Source organism: Dromiciops gliroides, chromosome 2, assembly GCF_019393635.1.
Source record: "Dromiciops gliroides isolate mDroGli1 chromosome 2, mDroGli1.pri, whole genome shotgun sequence".
Taxonomy (NCBI): Eukaryota; Metazoa; Chordata; class Mammalia; order Microbiotheria; family Microbiotheriidae; genus Dromiciops; species Dromiciops gliroides.
In genome coordinates, this window is record NC_057862.1 from 168,233,111 (window position 1) to 168,258,939 (window position 25,829).

At 36.0% G+C, this 25,829-nt stretch overlaps 1 protein-coding gene across 2 annotated transcripts in view; it reads left to right on the plus strand.

Moving 5' to 3' along the window:
• TRPM7 (transient receptor potential cation channel subfamily M member 7) overlaps nucleotides 1-25,829 on the plus strand; it is a 137,838-nt gene that overhangs the window by 109,169 nt on the left and 2,840 nt on the right. The window contains exons 22-38 of one of the 2 annotated variants that reach the window (XM_043982235.1): nucleotides 1,294-1,468; nucleotides 4,451-4,583; nucleotides 6,474-6,658; nucleotides 9,952-10,084; nucleotides 12,176-12,891; nucleotides 14,469-14,548; nucleotides 17,018-17,077; nucleotides 18,217-18,313; nucleotides 18,795-18,865; nucleotides 20,042-20,076; nucleotides 21,090-21,115; nucleotides 22,277-22,327; nucleotides 23,045-23,110; nucleotides 23,565-23,848; nucleotides 23,958-24,040; nucleotides 24,492-24,697; nucleotides 25,760-25,811. In XM_043982235.1, coding sequence (XP_043838170.1) covers nucleotides 1,294-1,468; nucleotides 4,451-4,583; nucleotides 6,474-6,658; nucleotides 9,952-10,084; nucleotides 12,176-12,891; nucleotides 14,469-14,548; nucleotides 17,018-17,077; nucleotides 18,217-18,313; nucleotides 18,795-18,865; nucleotides 20,042-20,076; nucleotides 21,090-21,115; nucleotides 22,277-22,327; nucleotides 23,045-23,110; nucleotides 23,565-23,848; nucleotides 23,958-24,040; nucleotides 24,492-24,697; nucleotides 25,760-25,811 — 2,453 coding nt within the window. Of the gene's footprint in view, nucleotides 1-1,293; nucleotides 1,469-4,450; nucleotides 4,584-6,473; nucleotides 6,659-9,951; nucleotides 10,085-12,175; nucleotides 12,892-14,468; nucleotides 14,549-17,017; nucleotides 17,078-18,216; nucleotides 18,314-18,794; nucleotides 18,866-20,041; nucleotides 20,077-21,089; nucleotides 21,116-21,643; nucleotides 21,714-22,276; nucleotides 22,328-23,044; nucleotides 23,111-23,564; nucleotides 23,849-23,957; nucleotides 24,041-24,491; nucleotides 24,698-25,759; nucleotides 25,812-25,829 lie in introns of those variants that run through there. The other variant, XR_006354726.1, reaches the window with a different exon arrangement.

A 25,829-nucleotide genomic window follows, 5' to 3' on the forward strand; every position in this document is an offset into this window, starting at 1 on the left:
ATCAGAAATTGCTCATCACTGCTAATAACAGAAATTCAAATCAAAACAATTGAATCACCTTGCACCCAACAAATTTTCAGTAATAACCAAAGAATAGGCCATGTTAAAGGGGTTGTAAGAAGGCCTTTACAATAATATCCTATTTATATGGAGCTTTGAGCTGATTCAGTCATTCTGGAATATCAAATTATGCTAAAAAAGTGAATAAAACTTCCATACATAACCCTAACCCTAACCTTTGTGTTCTTGTATTAAGAACATTAGTAAATTTGAACAGGTCCAAAATAGGATGTAAGACCAAGATGTGAAAGGGGTTTGACATCACTTAATAAGAGACTGGGACAATTTAACTTGGAAAAGAAAAAGCTTGAAGAAAGTACTAAAGCATAAAAACCGTCTACTCCAAATATTTGAGGAGTTATGTGAAAAGAAGATTAGGTTTATTTTGTTTGGCTATAGATAGCTAAACTAGTGAGTGAGAATTACAGGGGAAAAGATTTTTACGTGACACAACAAAGAACTTTATAATGAGTGTTTGCCCCAAATAGGATGAAGAGTTTTGATTTACCATGAATTGTTTTGTTTTTTTCTGATAAAACAACTAATCGTGTAATTTATGATTTTTTGTAAATATAATTTATCACATCACTCCACTAACCAAATGACTTTGGTAACTCACCATCACTTAAGAAAAATACTTAGCCTTTGAATTAAGACCTTCCTCAGCCTTCCCTCACCTACTTCGTTATCTTCCACTACCATTCAAACAAATTGATCTACCAAATGTTCTCTAGAACCATTCAAAATTTGGACTCTATATTATGGGCTGTGATGGCCCTCCTAAAATCCTTCTCTTTATTCTTACAGTTTGAAAGCTACTCTTTCTTCTGTGTAACCTTTTGTGGTCATATTGTTCCCTTGAGAATTCCTTTACTACTTATTGATCATATTTATTTGCCATTTTTCCATTGTAACTGATTTTGTTAGTTATCTCTGTATATGTAAATATAACTGAAGTATAAGGCGTAAATAAAGAAAAGCCTCTTGAAACTTAGAGAACTCAAAGTTAATGTAATATTTTGGTTGTGGGAGTACTGACTTAGGTACATGCCTTTTTTCAAAACAACAGTTTGATCTTCTTGATGAATTGCCATTTATATTCCCTTTGGCTGTCTTGTTCAATGATATTAGAGGAAAAAAGAAAGTAAAAAGCATTCTTAACAGTGAATTTTTTTAATGGGTTGTGCTGTTTTCAGTTTTCATTTATTTTTACTATTATCATTTTTTTAATAGGTGGCCAACATGTTTTACATCGTTGTAATTATGGCACTTGTACTGCTCAGTTTTGGTGTTCCCAGACAGGCAATACTTTATCCTCATGAACCACCATCTTGGAGGCTTGCTAAAGATGTTGTTTTTAATCCATACTGGATGATTTTTGGTGAAGTGTATGCATATGAAATTGATGGTAAGATTTTATGTTGTAAAATGCATTTATGCGCTAATATTAAAATATGGGGTTTTTTTTTAACTTATAAACTCATTATGGGTCCAAGGTGCATTTTTGCAAAATAATATTTGTCTTGAGATTAGACTTCTGGCAACCTCAGCCCTAGAGAATTCATGGCTGTGAACCAAGATAAATTTAGATGACCCAACAAAGCACAGAAACATAGTGCTATGGGTTCTATGTACTTTATATATAGGAGAGGACTTGAATCCTTATTCACAGCCTATTTAATTATCTGACATACAGTTCTAACATACTAGACATTAGAGCTTAACCTGCCCTGGAATAAGCAAAAGGGAATGTTGTAACCAAAAAAAAAAAAAAAGTTACTCTGATAATGTTTCTGAGTCATCAAGAAATGTAAAATTTTAGGTATCATATACAACTTTAAAAAAAAAAAGATTCCCTAGTAAAACATTTGACCTTTTAAAAGTTCTGGCACTTAAAGAAGAGTCAGTTTTAGTCTTCTCAAACTTGTGTTTCACTGGTATAGACTGCAAGAAGCCAGAGTCACTACTATGCCACAATGTGACGACAGATTATATCTGATATGAATGTTCCTTGACTATGGTATTACTATGACTAATGGGGGGGGGGGCAGGGCAATGAGGGTTAAGTAAGTGATTTGCCCAGGGTCACACAGCTAGTAAGTGTCAAGTGTTTGAGGCCGGATTTGAATTCAGGTCCTCCTGAATCCAGAGCCAGTGCTTTATCCACTGTACCACCTAGCTACCCTTTGTGTCTAATTTTTAATAAACTGGAATAAAATCCCAGAATAATTTTTTCCTCAACATACTCAAATCCAATTTATGGTTCCTTTCTTACTTTGTCTCTTTTTACATCTTTACTCTTGAAAGAAATTTGATTCGAGAACATTTAATTAATTGTTTTCATATGTAGATTATCTGCCTTGGCTCTGTACCTCCTAGCCTACCTCAGTGTATTAAATTGAAACTGCTTTCTAGATGGCCTCCCCATGTTCTTGGTTTACATGGCCTTTATTCATTTTTCATTTATTACTCTCTTCCAGTGTGTGATAGCTATAGAGATCTATACATTTTTGTTTGCATGTCTACCCTAGTAAGCCATTGAGTCCAGGCACTGTCTTTAGGCTCTTTTTGTATTCCCAGAGCACAGTGCCTGCCATATAGTAGGTACTTAATAAACGTTGATTGATTGATTGATTAAAGGAACATAATGGGGTAGAAGGGATTATATTTTTATCAGATCTCTAAGACTATTCATTTCTTAATAATGATGCAGTCACTCATGGGCCTATTCATAAAACTAAATAAACATTCTAGTTATTCATATCTCTCCCATTTTATGTAGAGGATTTTGTTTTTTCCTTATAGCCTCTTTTGGAGGAATTGGAGCTATCTTCTGCTGGGTCTTATATTCACTTATGTTATGGTGTTATCAAAACACCAGGAAACCAAAGCTCATAACTATTGTATACACTAGCTTGCTTCTCCTATCTTTTTATGAAGTGCAAGATCTCTGCCAGGAGATTTCCCATATAGTTTCTTACAGACTTCCTCTAGATAACTTCATCAGCTCCTGTAGTTTTAACAATCTATGCAAATGACTCCTTTTATATACAGCTTTAATCCCTTCCCTTGACCTCAGTCCCTCATCTCCAATAGCCTTCTAGACATTTTGAACTACATATCTCAAATTTTTCAAACTGAACATGTAGATAGCTGAATTCAATGTCTTCCAACCAACTGTATTTCTGTCAAAAGTGCCACCATTCTCTCAGTCTCCCAGGTTTGAAACCTTAGCTTTATCCTAGAGTCCTCACTCTCCCTCATCCGACATATCCATTCGGTTGCTAAATCTTAATCCTTCTTCCTCCACCATAAATTTTGCATCTAACATTTTCTTCCCGTATAGCTACCACCTGAGTTCAGATTTTTATCTCCTCTCACCTAGACTCTTATATCAGTCTCCCTGCCTCAAGTCTGTCACTGCTTTACTCTGTCTTACATACTGCAGCCAAAGTAATTTTTCTTAAGTGCATATCTCACCATTTTGCCACCTACTTCCTATTGCCTCTATATTCAAATATAAACTCCTCATTTAGCTTTTTTTTAAGCCTATCACAACCTGACCCTATTTTCTCAGCCTTTCCGCTCTCTATTACAGCCAGATTGGCTTTCTCCCTTTTCTTTGCTCATGATACTACATATTCCATCTCCTTGCCTTTGCACTGGCCATCCCCTATACATAGAATATACTCCCTCTTTACCTTTGCCTCATAGATTCCTCTTTTTCCCTTAGGACATAGTTCATGCACTGTCTTCCGAATGAAACCTTTCCTGATCTCCCAAAATGTTGGTGCCTTCCCTCCAAAATACATTGTATGTAACTACTTCGTGTATATTTGTACTTGTTCACTTTGTATTTATGTTGTTTCTATTTATACCTTGTCTGCCCCCATCAAAATGTAAGCAAGTAACATTTCATTTTTTGTATTTGTATCTTCGGTGTCTCTCATAGTACATAGCTCAGTGGCACTTAATAAATTGTGTTTGTTTATTGATTGATTGATTGATTCACAGGATTTAGTCTATATTCTTGGAGAAAACTCATTCCTGCCCTGAAATGGGAGAATAGGACCAGTACATGTTATCCACCAGGAAAATTATAAACAGTAGATTCATGTCCTCATTCATGCATACACACACAAACATGCTCTTCCTCTCAACCCCTACCCCTCCTCCATTTGCTGTATATAAAATCTCTGGGGAAGAACACTAAGTTTTCAAGCTCATCTTCCATCCCTTTCTTTTAGACTCTTGTGCTAATCTAGAAGATTAAGAGCTTTATGAAATAAAAACTCCTTTTAAAAAAAGATTCAGATTTTTTTTTCAACAAATCTTTGCAAACTGCTACATATTATATATATGTAAGAAAATTTATTTTCCCCCTCCACAGTATGTGCAAATAATACAGAAGGAAATGTGAAAAATCTCTGTGGTCCTGGAACATGGTTGACCCCATTTCTTCAAGCAGTCTACCTCTTTGTACAGTACATAATTATGGTTAATCTTCTTATTGCGTTTTTCAAGTAAGTACCTTATTTTAAAATGACTAATTAGATGAGTATTTTTCTTATTTAAATCAAACACATAACATGTGCAATGGATAGAGAACTGTACTGTTCTTCAGTAGGCTTTAATTAAAGTAGTATATTTAGTCATTCTTTCCCGAGCTAACCTTTACATTGAACATTCCCACTTGTTACTATAAAGAAATTACTTAATCTTAATTGTTTTCAACTAGGTTTTATTTTTAAGAGACCCTAACAAACAAAAGGATCCCTCAGTTCATTAGAAAAGGGAACATAAGTGTTAAGCATGTCAAGGGCCTCAGAAATAACAAGATCTGAAGTCATTGGAGGGGATTGGGAGGATTAGCAAAAAAGAGCAGTTTATTAGAACAACATTTATTGAGAGCCTGGGTTGTGCCAGATGCTGCATATACAGTGATAAGGATGAGAAAATCCTGGCCATCAGGGACTTGGCTTACATTCTTCTGGGGACTGGGAATAGAAATACAATATATGTACACAACTAAGTAAATGCCAAGAAATGTTTATGTGTGGGAGCTTTCACAAATGGGAAACTTAGTGAGGGTAAGGGGAAGAAGGTAAATCTAAAAAGACCTTTCAGAGGAGGCGGTACCTGAGCACAGTCTAGAACAAGTCTAGAGGAAGAATGTGACAGAAAAGAGGAAGGGACACTCTGTTCAAAGGCTCAGAATCAGAAAATGGAATAGATGCTCTTTATGCAGAAACAGCATGTGGCCTGTGTGTGCACCTCGAGTGTTGGGCAGGGATCATATTTCATCCTCATAGCAATAGGGGGCCAGTCCAGCTTCTTGAGCAGAGGAATGACATGGTCAGAACTGAGCTTTTTTATTTTTAGAAAAATTTATCTTTAGAAAGATTATTTGGATAATTGTGTGAATATGGATTGGAGACAGGGAGAATATCAAGAACTCATTTACTGGGGGCAGCTAGATAGTGCAGTGGATAAAGCACCAGCCCTGGATTCAGGAGTACCTGAGTTCAAATCCGTCCTTGGACACTTGACACTTACTAGCTGTGTGACCGTAGGCAAGTCACTTAACCTCCATTGCCTAAAAAAAAAAAAGAGCCCATTTATTGTCCTGGCTATGTTACTAATTCACTCTGTAAATATGTACATATCATTTTATCTCACTCTCTGACCTCAGTTTCATCAGTAGAATGAAATTAATTCTAGTATCCCTTTTAGCTCTAATGTTGTATGGGTCTATTTGCAATATTAAATAGAATGATTAAATGTTTAATGCAAGTTTACATACTCTCATACCAAAAGATTGACTCCATGTTTTTAGATTTCTTTGGTCACTTACAAAACTATATTTTTATGACCACATTTCTATCTGTCTTTCATATTTTGTTACTTTGCTTTTAGTTGTGTCTGACTTTCATGACACCATTTGGGGTTTTGTTGACAAAAATATTGGAGTGGTTTGCCATTTCCTTCTCCAGCTCATTTGATAGATGAGGAAACTGAGGCAAAATAGGGTTGTGACTTGCCCAGGGTCACACAGCTAGAAAGTGTCTGAGTCTAGATTTGAACTCAGGAAGACGTGCCTTCCTGACTCCAGGCCTAGCACTCTATCCATTGTCCACCAGGCTGCCCCACAATGCCAATATTTTGGAAACCAGTGGTGGAGGGTAGACAGATCTTGATGTACAAAGATGAATAGCAGAAGGATTCTTATATAAGTGAATAATCTTCTAAAGTATGATACTTGGGAAGAATGGAAAGGGTATAACTTCGCATATGCATCATTGAAAGTAGGAACTTAATTTTTTTTATACTCTACAATGTTCAGGCTATAAATTAAAAATTAAAAGAATGTGTTCAATTAAAGTGGGTTTTTTTTGTTCTTTTGTGTCCCATAGCAATGTATATTTGCAAGTAAAAGCAATTTCAAACACTGTATGGAAGTACCAGCGTTATCATTTCATTATGGCTTATCATGAAAAACCAGTTCTGCCTCCACCACTTATCATCCTTAGCCATGTGGCCTCCATGTGTTGTTGTATATGTAAAAGAAGAAAAAAAGACAAGACTTCAAATGGACCAAGTAAGAAGGAAGATTCTTAAAGCAAAAGCTTTTCATTTCACAATTTACTAAGTAATGCTTCAGCTTAAAGTTTTTGTGATTTTTTTTTAACATTTGTAGTAAGATATAATTTGTTAAATTTATAATTTTGTTGGATTATTAACCTAAGTAAACATAATTATGTCTCATAAGAAACATAAGTAGTATTGAATAAACTTTCTATTGCTGTAATTGTTGGATATTTTTATCCTGCTGTTTGTATAACATATTAACACAATCAATGATTTTACTGCTACCAAACCTAAAAATGCTTTCATCATGTCCCATTTTTCTCAAGAATTTACAATATCTCTTACAACAACCATATCAAGAGTGTTCTACTTTGCTTCATTTTCAAGATCTTCCATAATGTAGTCCCATTTTGCCTATCTAATTTTATATTTCCTACCATTCTTAAATTCTCCATTTTAATCAGGCCAGACTCAACACTTTCCACTGGCCACACCTTCCATACATACATAGCCTACATTCATTCCTGCTTCCATGTCTTTGATCATCCTAGTTCCACTTCCTGAATGTCCTCCTTTCTCCTTGCTACTTATTTAGAGTTTATTTCTAGTTTTATCTAGCCTAAGCTCTCTGTTTCTTCCACTTGATACCTGTGTAACCTTGGGTAAATCACTTCATTTATTATATCTAAGTTCTGTCATCTTTAAAATAGGTGTAGACCATTTCTCTATCTATGAGAATGTCATTCTCAGTAAAAGTATCTATGACTCCAACTTGCATTGAACTCTCCCTCCTACAAACTTCTTTTATATTGTTGTTCAGTTCCATAGTGTTTATCATTAAATTGTTCTTTTTTTTAACATGTGCTAAATTTTGTTTTATCAGCTAGATTATAAGATTCTTGAGGGCAAGGACCATCTCTTTTACATAATACATAGACTCAAACACAATTTTATATCTAATTATAATTAATGTTAATAATTTGTGTGTATTGCTATATACATTATCTTCATTTTACATATAAGGATACTGATGCCCAGAGGTAGGGTTTGAAGCTAAGTCTTCCTGATTGCAAGTCCAGTCCTTTAGCCCCTTAGCCATACTGCCTTCCTAAACTTTCAGTAAATTCTTGTGGGTCATTTGACCCCCTAGAGTACACCAAGTGGTTTAGATCAGATTAGATTAGAGAGGAGACAGAGTTACAATGAAACAGTACACAATGGCTCAAAATATGGGAAATAGCAGAAAGGAGGTCAGTCAGTGTTTTGGATGCAGTGTGTTAGTATCTGATAGGCATTAGTTCAAACCCATTATTTTCTTTAAACAAAGGAATCAAGAATATGCTTATCAAATTTTTAGCCAAAATCAAGTTAAAGATAGTGTTGTCATTCACAAAATGTTAAAATGTGATATCTTAGAACATCTGGTCTAACAGAAATTAAAGAGATTTATAGCAGGTTCATTTTGCAGTTGAAAGAAATACATAAGATTGACTGTCAGTCAACAATATAGTGTAGTAGTGAGGGAAGTCCACTAAGCCAGCAAGCAATTTTATTTTCCTAATTCCTGCTGGCTGTGCCCTTTTGGCCAAAAGCATCTCAGGATGTTTATAACAGATCAGATTCTGATAAATGCAAATCACAAAGTCATCAAAGACTCCATGTACTTTTCTTGTGTTCATATTTTGGAGTAGGGTGTTAAATAGACTTCAGATGGGGGCAGCTAGGTGGCACAGTGTATAAAGCACCTGCCCTGGATTCAGGAGGACCCGAGTTTAAATCTGGCCTCAGACACTTAACACTTACTAGCTGTGTGACCCTGGGCAAGTCACTTAACCTTCATTGCCCTGCCCCCAAAAAAAAAGAAAAGAAAAGAAAGCTAAATAGACTTCAGATACATGGGGAAACCTTGAGGGTAACAATATACTGATTGGTGCCTAAGCACAAGTAAAGAGGACAGTTGTTATCTCTAGGCACCACAGCAACCATAGTCACCATGCCCTAGTGCAGATGAAGTACTACTCTCTTCTGGCACTCTACAAAACAATTCTGAGGAGCACCTTCGCATCTGTTAAGGATGGTATTACTTCTGTCACTTGAATACATTAGCTGCACAGGCAGAAATAATACTACTCTCTCAGAGAAATAGCCACACCTCTACCCTTCCTGTTTCTGAAGTTCAGCTGCATTGCTCCCCATTATAATTCTTTTTTTTTTTTTTAAGTGAGGCAATTGGGGTCACTTCACTTCAGGGTAAGGCTTTAGCAACAGTCAAACCAAAGATCTTCAGGAGTAAAATGTAAGGCCCTGTGTTGTAGGATATAAGCGGGACATTTAAAGTAGTTGGGCAAGTAAAGTTTAAAATATATAAATTTATAGTCAAGTTCAAAATATATCTTTTTCTTTTTTCTTTTTTTTTTTTTTTTTTTTTTGGTGGGGCAATTGGGGTTAAGTGACTTGCCCAGGGTCACACATCTAGTAAGTGTTAAGTGTCTGAGGCCAAATTTGAACTCAGGTACTCCTGACTCCAGAACTAGTGCTCTATCCACTGTGCCACCTAGCTGTGCCCCCCCCCATTATAATTCTAAACGATATGATATGCTAAGGTTTCTACTTTATTGGTATCTTTATTGTTTTGTTCTATTTTAGTTTATTCACTTCAGGGTAAGGCTTTAGCAACAGTCAAACCAAAGATCTTCAGGAGTAAAATGTAAGGCCCTGTGTTGTAGGATATAAGCGGGACATTTAAAGTAGTTGGGCAAGTAAAGTTTAAAATATATAAATTTATAGTCAAGTTCAAAATATATCTTTTTCTTCTTTTTCTTTTTTTTTTTTTTTTTTGGTGGGGCAATGGGGGTTAAGTGACTTGCCCAGGGTCACACAGCCAGGAAGTGTGAAATGTCTGAGGCCGGATTCGAACTCAGGTACTCCTGAATCCAGGGCCAGTGCTTTATCCACTGTGCCACCTAGCTGCCCCCAAGCTCAAAATATATAAAAATACATAAGGGTATCAGATATATAATTTTGTTGATAAAATATAGAGCCGAGTTTTGTACTTCATGTACATGAAAGACTAAATTAGTTTAAATTATGAGGATTTATGCTATACTAGATTTCATCTCACATCCATGTAGTCTATTAGCATTGCCAAAGTAGCTTAGTAAATGGAATTTTTGAAACATTGTGGTCTTAATGGATTGGTGAATAGTCTACTTACTACTCTTAACTAACCAATCACTTGTTTGATCATTACCTATAGGCATATTTGATGGCTTTTCATTTATTCTTTGTTTTTCTATTTCTTAGAACTTTTCTTAACAGAAGAAGATCAAAAGAAACTTCATGATTTTGAAGAACAATGTGTTGAGATGTATTTTAATGAAAAGGATGACAAATTCCATTCTGGAAGTGAAGAGAGAATTCGTGTCACTTTTGAAAGGTTAAGAGGCTTTTATGTTAAATCAGTTGTTTTTAAAAATCACACCTATTTTATATAACACATTTTTCTGCACACTGGGAAGATGGTTCTTTGCACCCTGTATTTTTGTTAAGGATTATGATTGGTATTATTGTGGCACAGTAGATAGAGCTCACTTTGGAGTCAGAAAAACAAGTCCCGTCCTTTACATAAACTGGATGTATAACCCTGAGCTAGTCACTTGATTTCTCAGTGCTCCCTGGAGCATCTAAAATAAATTGTAGAACTGTTACTTATCTGTATTGGTAGAGAAATTATTTCCTGTTGTTCCTAGTGAAATTACAAAAAGCAAAACCTGTTATTTAATTACATTTTTGGCGGAATTGAGGACTCCTGTTTTTAGAATAACATTTTTCTTTCCCCTTCCTCTGTTATCATTTGAGAAGTATGTGATGTTTTCCCAGTAGCATTCATGCTATGATCAATGTTTGCAGTCATATACAAAAAGTTATGTCTGAAGTTTTTTTTTAAATCGGAAAGGTGAGGTATTGTTAATTCCTTGAATGTCATTTTGATAGGATTAGCACCAATCAACAGGCAATTTATTAAATGCTTACAATATGCCAAGCACCATGTGCTAAGCACTGGAAATACAAGGAAAAGCAATAACAGCCCCTGCCCTCAAGGACTTTACATTCTAAAGGAAAGAAAACATGTAGATACATAGGTACATAAAGAATAGATGGATAATAAACTGAGTGGCATGGTTTTCTCATCTTTGGGAGTCATGAAAGGCCTCTTGCAGAAGGTGGTATTTGAAAGCTTATTATTGATGGAAGCCTGGGATTCTAAGCATCTAACATTATAAGGAAGAGCATTTCAGACACAGTAGTAACTACTACAAAGGCACAGAAACTAGAGATTCTCACGTAGTAGGGTAATATAACTGCATCCTGGAGGACACAGAAAATAGAGAAGTACAGGAAGTCTAGAAAGGTGGGAATGGACCAGGTTCTGAAGATCTTAAATGCCTAACATAGGATTTTATTTTTTGTATCTTGAAAGTAAAAATCAAGTATCAGGATAACAGGGTCAGACCTGTGCTTTAGGAAATCAACCTTCTTGATATACAGTCTGTTGCCAAGTCCTGTCCTTTCTGCCTTACAGCTTCCCCTTCTCTCCATTGCCCTCGCTGCCACCTGGTGCAAACCTCATCACTTCATGCCTGGACAGTTGCAATAGCCTGCTGATTGTTCTCCCTGCTTCAGTTCTCCCCACTCAGCTGCCAAAGTGATCCTTCTAAAGAGTAGGTCTGACCACATTGCTCCTCCTGCCCAGTAAACTCCAGTGGCTCTCTGTGACCTTCACAGTCTAAAAGAAACTCTTCTGTTTGCATTTTAAAGCCCCTTCCCAATCTTCCTAGCATTATTAAACCATACTCCTATCCTTGTATTTTATACTTTAGTGATGCTGGCCATCTTGCTTTGCTTTGTGTGCTACATTCAATCTCCCAAATTCAAGCTTTATTACTAGCCATCACTTATGCTTAGAAGGCTCTCCCATCCATGAGGATGCAGGCTTAGGTATGATCCTGGATCCCTTTGAAGTGCAGCATCAGTAAATTGAACTGTTCTTGAGTTCTTATCCAGAAATAGTCTTCCCAGGAATATCAGTGAATCCATGCAACAAGGCTGAAGCAGGAAGCATTTGTTTTTCTTTTACATACTTGTCCTGAAAGTAAAATTTATAGTTTCATCAGCAGCAGTTCCTAGGACAACCTTATACTCTATATATCTTATGTGTAGTTATTTGCATATTATTTCCCCATTAAAATGTGAGCTCCTTGAGGGCAAGAACCATATTTTAGCCTTTTCTTAATCCTCAGCACTTAGCACAGTGCCTGACATCATAAATGCTCTATTTTTATGTTGACTAAGCATATATAGTGTGCATTGTTTGAAGAACCATGTCTGATATCATATATTCTCCCTTTAGCATTGTTTAGTTGCTTTTGACATGATTATATTGATTATTACTGTTTGTGGATATTGAAAACACTTTCTAAAATCTTTATTTTTTTATATGTTTGAATTTTTTTTTCTGTCCTTCCAGGGTTGAACAGATGTACATTCAGATCAAAGAAGTTGGAGATCGAGTAAACTACATCAAGCGTTCATTACATTCTTTAGATTCTCAGATTGGGCATTTACAGGATCTCTCTGCACTTACAGTAGATACATTAAAAACACTCACTGCTCAGAAAGCTTCTGAAGCTAGCAAAGTTCACAATGAAATCACACGCGAATTAAGCATTTCTAAACATTTGGCTCAAAATCTTATTGATGATGGACCTGTAAGATCTTCTTTATGGAAAAAGCAGTGTGTTGGAAACACTATTAGTTCTTCTCTTCCTCAAGGAGGTCTTGAAAATAATAATCCTTTTCTCTGTAACATTTTTATGCGAGATGAAAGAGATGCTCAATGCAAGATAGCTGGGCAGGATTTAGCTCTAATACCCCGAAGGGAAGGATTCAACTTTCCAGAGGCTGGTTCCTCTGGTGGTGCCTTATTTCCAAGTGCTATTTTTCCTCCAGAACTTCGACACAGAGTACATGGTGCAGAAGCCTCAAAAATCATTAATAAAAACCAGAAATTAGGTAGTTCATCTAATAGCATACCACATCCCTCATCCCCACCAGCCAAATTTTTTGTTAGTACTCCATCTCAGCCAAGTTGCACAAATCCGATGGGAAATGTAGCCCTGGATAAAGAGCATACCAGCTCTAAAGCTGCAGAAGGAGATGCTGTAGAATTTGGAGCATTTGTAGGTAAGGTGAATAAATTTTTTTAATATGTTAGTATCATACTCTAAAACACAAACTTGGCAAATATCAAGAAATAGGCATATTTTCATGTACTAAAGATGTTATTGTATGTGAAACTGACTTTCTTGCATAGTTTCTTTTAAATATCTATCCATTTTAACATGTTGGCTTCAGTACTGCTTTATTTTTCTGTCTCTTTCTAAACTTCTTTGTGCTCTTTTCCTTTTAAAAAAAAAATTATCCCTACCACTACTCCTCCTTTCCTCCCATTTTTCTCAATAGGGTTCTTTTCAAAATTTTTGTAAACTTGTATCTGTTTCATTGTTGACCAGTTATAGCTTTAACAGTTTAAAATTTTGATATTCACCCTGGCTAGGTGCTCATTGTAATACTGATATTGAAAGCAGGGAATAAAAATGGACAGATGTAGCTAGATTTACATATCTTTAATTCAGCTTAATTCACATACTTTGTCGATCAGTAGCCACTGTTGTCCTGATAAGTTTCAAAGACACAAAGCTGTATCCCTCTGCCAATGATTCACAAATTCTGATAGGTCCTACTAAATTGAAAAGGTTTTGAATATGGTTCTAGTGATTCATTTTATGCCTGTTGTCAAAGAATATCTGGGTTGGCTAGAGTTATGGATGTTTTAGCCAAAGCAGATCTCCAAGACCTTCTCCTGAGTAGCAGGGGAGTAGATGGAGGCATTTTAACATTGATTAAATTAATGGTCCTTGAATTATGAAAGCAGTGGGTTCAAAATGGATTGATGTGAACAAAATAAACATTTTGTGGACATGGTAGAAACAGTAAAAAGTCCTCTTGTTGGGGCAGCTAGGTGGTGCAGCAGATAGAGCACCAACCCTGGATTCAGGAGGACTTGAGTTCAAATCCAGCCTCAGACACAACACTTACTAGCTGTGAACCCTGGGCAAGTCACTTAACCCCAATTGCCTCACCCCCCCCCCCCCCAAAAAAAAAAGTGCTCTTGTTTAGGTATGATTGCCATTTAGTACAGGTGGCACCGTTTCTCAGCAGTGATGATAATACTTTAGTGCCAGGCCATCAGCTGCAGTGGTTGGTTCCTTCTAGATGTCAGAGTACTTGTATATCAAGGGTACATTCAAGAACCACTTAAGAAACTATGGGATATGGGGCAGCTAGGTGGTGCAGTGGATAGAGCACTGGCCCTGGAGTCAGGAGTACCTGAGTTCAAATCCGGCCTTAGACACTTGACACTTACTAGCTGTGTGACCCTGGGCAAGTCACTTAGCCCCAATTGCCTCACCAAAAAAAAGAAAGAAAGAAAGAAAGAAACTATGGGATAGAGGCAGTAAATGTATATTATCTTTGCATAGAGAAAATCTGTTAAAATTGTCTGAGGCCCATAAACCAAATGCTTTCTTTGGTCACCAGAGGGACTATAAGAGAGATTATGGATAGAACATTGATTTCCCAGTACTACTCCAAAAAACCCCAACCACTTAAAGCTTATGTCCTCAGGACAGAGTAGTGACAGCATTTACAAACCCCCAAGAAAACAATTAAAAATGTTTTGTATTTGATTTTTACTAAAGGTCACAGAGACAGCATGGAGTTACAAAGGTTTAAAGAGGCATCATGCAAGATGAAAGAAATGCTAGCTATAAATATTCTGGTAGGTAAAACTTGTATAATACATAGTCCAGTTTACTTTCACTATTTAAAGTATTTAATTCAAAATATAATTTAAAATAATGTATTTTATTCAAATAAGTTGTGGTTTCAGTTAAGATTTCTGACTGGTAATGCGTTACCCCAGCTGCCTGAAACTAACCTTTTATGTCAATAAATGGACTTGAGAGCTAGGAAGGGTGGATTGGTCACCTTTACCTACTGCCAGCCTCTAGCCTTGTCCTTGCCACTGCAGTCAGCTAGTTGCATGAACAAGTATATCAGTAAGAAATTGGTCTTGAGTTATGGAGTTTTGTCATATGACTTGTAGAAGGTAGATTTGGTTCTCTCAGTGATGTCCTTTAAATTAAGTTCAGCTGTCACATTCATTTGATCTGGTATGTTTATTTTAATCTTCAAAAATAAGGTTTTAGATTATAACTATGAGTGAAACATTTAATTGTGCTTCTTAGATATTTGTCAGTATCACAAATATTATTTCACAAATTCCTTAATTCCCTACTAACAAAACTTTGCTAACCTATCTTTCCAACAAGATCCCTAGAGTTAGCAGAAAATGTACAACTATTTCATTGGTATTATGTTTATGATTAAGGAGATGTAATAATTGATCTCATTTTTTCCTAAAATTTCTAATAAAACAAGCATTGATTTCATATAATCAACCTCCTTTCAAGATTCTTTGGGATGACATATCCAAACTTAAGAAATCCCAAATAACACAGATAAGGCTACAGTGGGAAAAGATGTAGTTTATTCAGGGGAATCCTTAAAATTTAAAAAAAAGTCTCAATTTTGTAATGAGTAATAATTTACATTGGGGTTCAGAAAATAATGGGGGACCTCTAGGTCCAGAGTTTCCCCTTGTCCAAACTGCCTCTTTTCTAGTTATGTCTCCCAGACTAATAAGAAAGGAGATTAACAGCCTCTTTTCCACAAACAAATCAGGTTTTATTAATGGTAATAAAATTTACAACAAAAGTGGAATTAATAAAGCCAGGTACAATGAGAAAGGGGAAAATGTCCCACTTCCTCAGCTACTCAGAACAGCTTGGGTATGGCAAAAACGAACTCAAACCCTAAACTTGTTTCCAGCTCAGATGGCCTAACGAGCCAGCCTTGCTTCAACAACACAAACTCACCACCACCTGGAATCTGTAGTTCTAAGGAGAATCAGCTTTGCAGTCTCTCCTCATTAGGTCTGAAGATCAAACACCACCAGCTCCTCTCTCTTTCTCTCTCTCAACCTTCCTTCCCCATCCCTCTCTGAGAGTTGTTCTCACCCCCTTCTCTCTCTCTCACAGGAAGGGTGGTTCTCTAGCCAGGCTGAGTCTCCAGTTGGTTTAACATACCCCCTGGGCTGTCCCCATTATAATTTGGCTAGGCCCATGTGGACATGGGGGAACTCCTAGGTGGGGTTTAGGTACTTTAGTTTGATACTTTGACTCAGTAAATGTTCTTTGTGTTCTTTGTTCTATAATCTCTTAAAGTACACACTCATCTTCTCTTAGGCTTTTAAAGCTTGCATCTTTTCAGTCTGACCATGATGAAGTAAAGATGAGGTTATAAAAACTCCAAATCACAATTAATTCCTTACAATAATAATGTTCATTGTTGATGCTAACTGTATTTCCTCACTGGCCAGAAAGCCATCCATGTTTAAATTTATTACCTGTTTGGCCTTAAACAGATCACTTACTTTGGCCCTCTCTTTTTCATCCACAAAATGAATAGTTGAGCCATGTGGCCCCTGAGGTTCCTTCTAGATCTAGGATTTTTAATCTGTTCTTTAAAACTGGTTGTCCTTGTCCATAACTAATGTGGAAATGTTTAATATGATTGTAATGTATAACATATATCAGATTGCTTGCTGTCCTGGGGGTGGGGTGAGGAAGAGAAGGAAAAAGAAAAATTTGGAATTCAAAATCCTACAAAAATGAATGTCAAACTGTCTTTGTAATTGGGAAAAAATAAAATACTGTTAAGTGGAGGGAACAAAACTGGTGGTCAAAAAGAGGTTCTGATACAATTTTCTCTCATTAGAAAACTAAGGGGGCAGCTAGGTGGCACAGTCGATAAAGCATCAGGAGGACCTAAATTCAAATCTGGATTAGACACTTGATATTTACTAGCTATGTGACCCTGGGCAAGTCACTTAACCCTCATTGCCCTGCCCCACCCTACCCCCCCCCAAAAAAAAAAGTGTATTAAGAAAACTAAGGAAGTGATATTGATAATGTAAAAAAAAGTAAAAGAACTCCAATAATGATGAAATACATGTCATTTGTTTTTGCATTTTAGTGTGTCACATAATTGATTGCACTTTAGTGTTTGATAATTGATTTTGTTGTACAGGGGACTTTAATTTTAAACTTTGTGTAATTATCTATTGTATGTTTCTGTTATATTTTTACTTATTTAAAGAAGTTTACAGTTTGCTTACTTCAAATAGGAACAGCAGAAAGATATAAAGAAGACTATCCCGGAGGATGTAGAGATCCCTAGATATCAGGTAAAGGCTTTTGCAAATCAAGGCAAAAAGCATTTATTAAGTGCTTACTAAATACCCAGCACTGTTCTGAGTACTGGGGATAAAAAGAAAGGCAAAAATAGTTGTTGCTCTCAGAGAGTTCACAGTATAAGGGGGGAAACAACATAGCAAATATGTACACACAAGAAAAGGGTAGGATAAATTGGAAATAATCATCATTGAGAAGCCACTAGCATTGAGAGGGATTGGGAAAGGCATTGAATAGGTGAAATTTTTAGCTGGCACCTGAAGGAAGCCAGGAGATGATGAAGAGGGTGATAATTCCAGGCATACAATACAAGTGAAAATGCTCAGTCAGGAAATGCAGGGTCTTGTGCAAGGAACACTAAAATATAATTAGATGATAGAGTATGTAGGGGTGAGTAAGGTTTAAGAAGACCGGAAAGGTAAGAGTAATCTGAAAGATGGTGGTCTTCAAAAGACAAACAGAATTTTATATTTGAACATCACACTATAGAGCCTAAACTTTATTCTTTTTTCAGTGCAGAGTCATTCAAAGATTTATTAGGTTAGTAATGTGATGAAAGACGTTTTTAGGAAGACTGGTATGCAGAATGGGTTGGAGTGAGGAGATACTAGAAATAGGTTGGAGCAGTGAGAAATTTGACTGTTTTATCTGGGACATGATAAGGACTGCCCTCACCAGGGTAATGGTAATAAGAATAGAAATAAAGACTGATATAAGAGAAATTTAAGAAACTTGGTAATTAAGTTTGGAGGGAGAAAGAAAAAGAAGAATGACTCATTTTAAGCCTGGGTAAGAGGAAGACAGATCAATAAGAAAAAAGGCAAGTCAGGAAGAAATGATTTTGAAAGGTGGTAATTGTGGTTTCAGTGTAGTCAGTCATTAATTGTACCAGTTGGAGTAGGATAAACTTAGGGACAAGAGGATCATTATGAGATGCTAAGGAGAAGTTCCTCATCTCTGAGGTTGGCTTAGGGTGAACCACTATATTGTTTGATAATACACCTCTTTATTATTTATGTAGTAGTTGGAATACCTGGCTGAACGAGCCATGATTCCGACCGGATAGAGTAATTCTTATAAGAGTAGCATAATGGCATAAACAAGCTTTTGATTACTGGAATGTTTTCTGCAGAGTGATCTTCCTCCTGACAACTCCTTGAAACATGTGAGTTCTTATGCTGGATTAACAGAATGTCACAAAACATCCATCTCCCTTCACTCAGACCAAGGTGAGTATTTTGCTTTGTTCTTGGGATCAAAGGCATACTTTTTCTTCCCAATATAAAAGGAAAGGAATAAAGAATAGGTGCTGAGGCTGATTCTGAGAAAAGTAGTTAGAGACGCTTATATTTAATGTCCTTAGTCTTCTTAGTAAAGTATGAGGCAAGACCATCTAACAAGAAGCAAAAGGGGTGGTAGGGTGAACTTTGAAGAGTTTTGGAGTAGCCACATATGTAAGCAAATGACTAAACAGATTACTAATGCAAAGATTGGAAGAGCTAAGGAAAAGGCCCAGATAAGTTAGATATGCATGAATTTGTTGTAAATTAGTTTACCATAACTCCGATTTTTCTTCTGCTAGACTTTTTAGCCCAGAAACTAGAAATGATTCAGAAAAATTTAAAGTTCTATAATATACTTAGAAACAAAGTCAGCATTCTAAATAATTGAATTGTTTAACTTCAAGGGTTTTCTTTTTTTTCTTTTAAGTACGAAACAGCAATAGAAGAGCATCTGCAGAGGATACTCACAATGTAGATTCCAAAGCAGCCTTACTTTCGGTTTGTGCTTTTTGTTTAACAAATAAGAACTTTATGAAATGTTTGTATCCGAGAATAACTATGTAAATGAAAAGTGATGGTGTTTGTGATCTTTTTTTAAAGATTTTTCAGCAAGAGGCTTTATCTTTGTAAATATTAAAATATAATAAAGGCAGGAAGTATAGACAAAATTTCTGACATCACATCTTTAAAGAAAAATCAATCCACTCCATTTAGCTTTATATTTAAAAAAAAAAAAAGGCAAGAATTTATATTTCTTTGAGTACTCCCAACTTTATAGGGACTGACTAGTCATCAACAAACCAAGTCAGTTTTATGACTTAGAACCAAAGTGTTATTTTAATAAGCCTGATTTTGGAATTAGAAAATGTGACCTCTTGTAATACAGCTTACTTTATATTGGAAATGAACAGAAGTTTAAGATCTCTTTTTATGACTGTAATGTAGAGATACATAGTTCAAGCTCCAGTGGACCTAAGAAAAAATATCACACTTAACCACAGGTTGGCAATTCTAACCATACCCACCTGAAACTTACCTCGGGCTTCTTAGCTGCCTGTAACTGTTAAACCAAAAATAGTCTGGGCACTAAAGCTCTGGCAAGTTAATGCTCTCTGTCAAAGAGGCCTTAGGCCATGGCTCAATTTTATTGACTCCTAATTTATAATTAGTTCTGACATTCTCTGATTTCCCTGGCCTTAACAGATAGGAAGAGACAGAAGAACTACTATTAGATCATAATACAATGTTTGATGTTAACAGTGATAAATGATCTTGAATAGTAAAGCACAATTTTATTACCTGGAAAATTCACTTAACATGAAATAACTGATTCCTTTGAGTGCCTTACTTTAGTTATTTATACCCATTACTTATTGGGGGGGGGGGTGGCAATGAGGGTTAAGTGACTTGCCCAGGGTCACACAGCTAGTAAGTGTTAAAGTATCTGAGGCCAGGTTTGAACTCAGGTCCTCCTGAATCCAGGGCTGGTGCTTTATCAACTGTGCCACCTAGCTGCCCCCTATACCCATTACTTATTCATAATTGTATGAAAGGACAGTTGTTTTCTCTTCAATTTGTTAGTTTTTAAAATATAATAAAAAACAGTCTAGCAATTGTATTTTGTTTTGAAATCATTAAAAATACCTTTGATTTTTTTTTCTCTTTTGATTAAAGGACTGGTTACAAGATAGAACAACAAATACTCAAATGTAAGTAGGCTTTCTAAATAATAAAACTAAATTTCAGACTGTTAGATATTGTTTGCCTCTGTTTCTTCATCTGTAAAGTAAACTGGAGAAAGAAACGGCAATATCTTTGCCAAGAAAACCCCAAATGGGGCATGAAGAGTTGCAACTGAACCAACAGCAGCATTAAAGGGAAATCCTTCTGATAGATTCCCTGGACAAAGCATACACACCCTAGCCAGTTATTCCTTTTGTTAATAATAAAGCAGTTAAATTTGGGGGTTGGGTGATTTGGTTTTTGGTTTTTTGGACAAATTCTATCAGGGAAAACATCCACTTAGAGGTTGAAAGACTGCATGTGGACTACTAGCCTCAAAGATTCACATCAACAAGGCATTTAAGGCTCAGAAGAGTTATTCAAGAAGATATTACCTTCAAGTTAACATTTTTCCCGTAGGAACACATGCGAGCGTGTTTTATTGATAATGGAATACATACATCTCACTGAGGGTGCTTCTCCATATATGTATCCATTTATTCCATGGCTGTCTAATGGCATGAAATAGAGTAACCAACATTTAAGAATTTAGAAATTCTAAAATATGGAAGTCTTAGAGAAAATTATCATGAACTCAGTACACATTAACTCCCTATGCAGAATCTCTTCCCCATTTGCCGGGGTTGAATAAATGTAGACATCAGTGAATATGAAACTATGCCTATGGTGGGCAAAGAATACCCCACAACTTACAAACACTGTAAAATAAATATGAAAAGAATATTACTTTATAGGTAAACCCTAAAGCCACAAGTTGTTAACCAAGTAAATGTATTTTTATCTTCAAATTGGAAATTTTTTGAAACTGTTCATTATAAAGTTAGCAATCAGAAGGATATCCTACAATAAAATTATTAATTTTATTCATGATTATTTTAAAGTTTCCCCCAAAAGTAAGTTAAATGATAGGATATGGGAATATATTAAAGAAAAGATTTTCATAACTTATACCTTGTTCCTTTGTGTAACATTTCTCCAGGCCACCTGAAGAGGAAACAACAAATGGTAAGGAGTGAAGTTTCCTCACTTTATAGAAATTAGGAATCATATATGATCTGTGATTTTATTACCAAACTATCCTAGGTATAGCAATTTGGGGAAATTAATATTTAAAGGTATTTCCTCCCTTCTAAAATAAACATAATTTCTGCCTCCAAAATCTATTTTTTTCTAGAATTTGTATAGACTATGTTTCTTCTGAATGGTAAATTACCCATTTCTTCAATCATACTTTTAAAAAAATTGTAGTCAGAAATTCAGACCTCGAATACAATACCCATGTGGGGTTTTAGGTCTTTTACATTTCAGATGTTCATCTTATTATAAGTGCACAATTATTCTGATTCCATGCCCATGGAACAGGAGTTCTGGTTAACTCAGACTGGCATTGAACTTTGATAGACTTAAGTAGATGCCTGCATCTACTAGATCCCCAACTGTTAAGTACCAGGGAGACTAAAAAATGCTAAATGGGGAGGGTGTGGTAAGTATCTGAGCTCTGCCTTCCTGTCCTTGTCCCCACCACCCTTCAAGGCTCATTCTCAACATACTGCCTCCCTAACCTGAAACAGTGGCAGATGTCAGTGGCTGATCAAGAAGACAGGGAAGTGGATCTGTGTTCTTTTTAAATACATTACTTTTTATTTATTGTCCTCATTAAAACATCAGAATTAGAGTAAACATTACAGTCCCCATGCTCTTTTTACGATAGGATTCTGCTTCTACTATTGCAAGTTCTTCCCATAGTCTATTATGCAGTTTGACAGGGCCCTTAGAGGCTTTAAATGCATTTCAAGCAACATTGTACCATTTTACTGTTTTCTCATATACTCAGATTCAGTTCCCCCTTGAAAAATTCTTTTGGAATTTGCATATTGTGTTTTGGGCAGTTTTCTCGAACTGTTTTTCCCCCTTAAAAATAGACTTTTACTTTTGTGAATATGTAATAGGAAGCTAAACTTTTAAACATTACTTTCCATCTATTCTCCCTATATCTTGTATAGAAGGACTGTTTGGCCTTTCCTTGTATCCCTAGTTCTTTGCACAGTGCCAGGCACCCAGACACAGTGCAAGTCAATGAAATGCTTATTGACTGCCTCACTTGATAGAAATTGCTTATGTGCTAGTTACTTCTGTAGAGTCACACTGATTCATTTACCTTTTTAGGTATTGCATCTCCTTTTAAGCCAGTCATGGATATAAATTACTACTATTCAGGTCAGTAATATTAAAAACTGAAAAATGGAAATATGTCACTCCCTTGTTCTGGTAATCTGTTAACTTCAGGATAAAAAACAAACTTGCATTTAAAACCTTCCATGTCTGACTCCAGTCTACCTTTCCAGGCATATCAGTTATTTATCCCTGCACACATACTGTGTTCCAGCAAAATTGACCTATTTGTTCTTCCCTAATTCAGCAACCCACCTTCATGTGGGTTGTCCCATAGTCCTAGTTGACATCCCACCATGGCCCTTAATAATCTTTAAGATCCTTCAGAATTCAATTCAGGTGCCACCTCCAACAGATTTCCCCCAAGTGTTTTTAGTCCTTTCTCTCTTCAAATTTTATTGCCTCTTTTTGTTTATTTATTTATTGGGGGGGGGGGCAGTGAGGGTTAAGTGACTTGCCATGGGTCACACAGCTAGTAAGTGTCAAGTGTCTGAGGCCGGATTTGAAGTCAGGTCCTCCTGAATCCAGGGCAGTGCTTTCTCCACTGTACCACCTAGCTGCCCCACCTCTGTTTAAATGTTATTTGATAGCTACTCTTCCAAGTGGAATTCAAGTTCCTTGTAGGCAAGAACAGGTTTTCATTTTTGTCTTTTTATTCCCAGCAGTAAACATGGTGCCTTGCATGTAGTTTGTACTTCATTCATAAAGACTTGTTGAATGAATGAATATTTAAAGTCTTATTTTTGTATCCTTATTGTGCAGCTGTGGAAAGAAATAATCTGATGAGGTTATCACAGAGCATTCCATTCACTCCTGTGCCTCCAAGAGGTAAAAATAAATGAAATAATCATTTTTTTCTGTATGTTAATTTTTAGTTTGTATTCATAATTTTCATGGGGATAGGAAGGGTCTCACAAAGGTACTTTGGCTTGTTTCCATATTTAATTCAGTACGACAAAGGTCACACTTAGAAGCATTCAAGCTTCCTAACCCAGAGCAGTTCTAACCCGTTCCCTGGATAGTGTGTGTGTGTGTGTGTGTGTGTGTGTGTGTGTGTGTGTGTGTGTGTGTGTGTGTGTGAACTGAAATTTGACATTTTAAATTTTAAAGTTTTTTAATTGAGCACTTAATTCAATTTCAACTCCAAAACCAAATATTTGGATAGATTCATTGATCTTTTTAATCATTTTTGAAATGTTATTTCTACTCATATTTTATTAACTTGTTTTTCTTTACAGCAGTACTAGTTTAAGGTTAACATATATTTCCCTTCATATTGCAGGTGAGCCAGTCACAGTGTATCGGTTAGAAGAAAGCTCTCCCAACATCTTGAATAATAGTATGTCATCTTGGTCACAACTAGGACTCTGTGCTAAAATAGAATTTTTAAGTAAAGAAGAAATGGGAGGAGGTTTACGAAGAGCTGTTAAAGTACTATGTACTTGGTCAGAATATGAAATCCTCAAATCAGGGCATCTTTATATCATCAAATCCTTTCTTCCTGAGGTAGTCAATACGTGGTCAAGTGTTTACAAAGAAGACACAGTGCTGCATCTCTGTCTCAGAGTAAGTGCAAGTGACTGAATAAAAATAGAAAATAGTCTTTTCTGAAATATAGTAATAAATATAAGAACTTATTTTTATTAGCTTAGTTGAATACATTTTTCTTTCTTAGGAAATCCAGCAACAGAGAGCAGCACAAAAGCTCACCTTTGCTTTCAACCAAATGAAGCCAAAATCTATTCCGTATTCTCCAAGGTAAATCTTTTGATCAATTTATTCCTGAAGCCTGAACAAGTCTGGAGAGAGAGTTGCTTCTTTTTTTTTTTTTTTTTTTTTTGCACGGGGCAATGGGGGTTTAAGTGACTTGCCCAGGGTCACACAGCCAGTAAGGGTCAAGTGTCTGAGGCTGGATTTGAACTCAGGTACTTCTGAATCCAGGGCCGGTGCTTTATCCACTGTGCTATCTAGCTGCCCCTGAGTTGCTTCTTTTTAATATCACAGTTGATGTTCAGTATTTTTTGATATGACTATTGTACCAATATGTTAGCATATTAATGTCATCAATGTACCGATATGTCAAACTATCTGGGAGAATGTATGTTATCGACTAGATAAGTAAGATTTGATTAAAATATTAGTAAATGTTCTTTGAAATTCCAAGTAAATAAATTGACTGTAACTTAATGTTTATCAATTTTTTTTTAAGGTTCCTAGAAGTTTTCCTGTTATATTGCCATTCTGCTGGACAGTGGTTTGCAGTAGAAGAATGTATGACTGGAGAGTTTAGAAAATATAACAATAATAATGGTGATGAAATAATTCCAACCAATACTCTGGAAGAAATCATGCTAGCCTTTAGCCACTGGACATATGAATATACAAGAGGAGAGTTGTTGGTACTTGATTTACAAGGTAAATGAAATTTTGCCTAAGGAGAAGTGACAAGTATTTGTAAATGACTAAAATTGCTTCTTACTCAGCTTTCTCAAGTTGTCATGTACCTCCTCCCTTTTTTGCTTTTAAATACCCTCTGGTTTGAACTTTCAGTGAGGGGACTGTAGAAGCAGAACAGAAAATTTTTTTTCAGACTCAGTAATCAGATAAGAATTGCAGGCAATGAGCACACCAGTTGTATACTCTGCACCACCTAGCTGCCTGCCCCGCCCTTTGTCCATAGTAAGCTCATTTGGGCTGCTTGCTTTCCTCTAGGTTTAATGTCTAAATTTGTGCGTGACAGGTAGTTTTTTTCCCTTTACCTTATTTCCAAGGACTCACCACTCTATTCTAGTTAGTTAGCTAGTTGTTTTTCTTGTCTAAACAGAATCTCTCTTTAAGACCTTGTTAAATACCAACTCTTTTGTTAATTAATTTATAAGTTATTTCACTTCCTTGTTGTAGCTTAAATAAAAATTAGCATTCCTGATTTTTTTAGAGGTGGAGTGAGGTAGCTGAAGGGAGCATTGGACTTGAAGAAAGACCTGGGTTCAAAGCCTGCCTTTTAAACTTGAATTGTGTAACCGTGTCTCTAATTGTGTCACTTAGTCTCTAAGCTTCAGTTTCTTCCTGAGTTGGGTAAAATGAGGAAAATAATCATTTTAGTTGTTAGTGCTCCCTACTCTCTCAGTGTTGTTATAAGCATTGGACCAGATGATATATTATACTGCTCACCCCTCAAAATATTGCATTTCCTTTTAATAAATGATTAAGATGGATTAACCTGTTACAGGGTTGTTCTTCCCTTGGCTATTGTTGCACCTAAAAATGGATGCCAAAGGAAACCAGTCCTCCTACCTGTCAGTTCTGATATTTGATTCCCAGAAATACTAGAAGTTATATTTGTTATGCTGGAATACAGCATCATCAGGTCAGACACAAAACAAGTAGTCTAAGGGGGAATAAAAATTCACTGAAATTGTAGGGTGCTGTGTCGATGACAAATCTTGTACAATAAAAATCTCTTTTGTGTATATAAAGGTGTAGGTGAGAATCTGACAGATCCATCTGTGATAAAAGCAGGAGAAAAGAGGTAATACTGGATTTAACT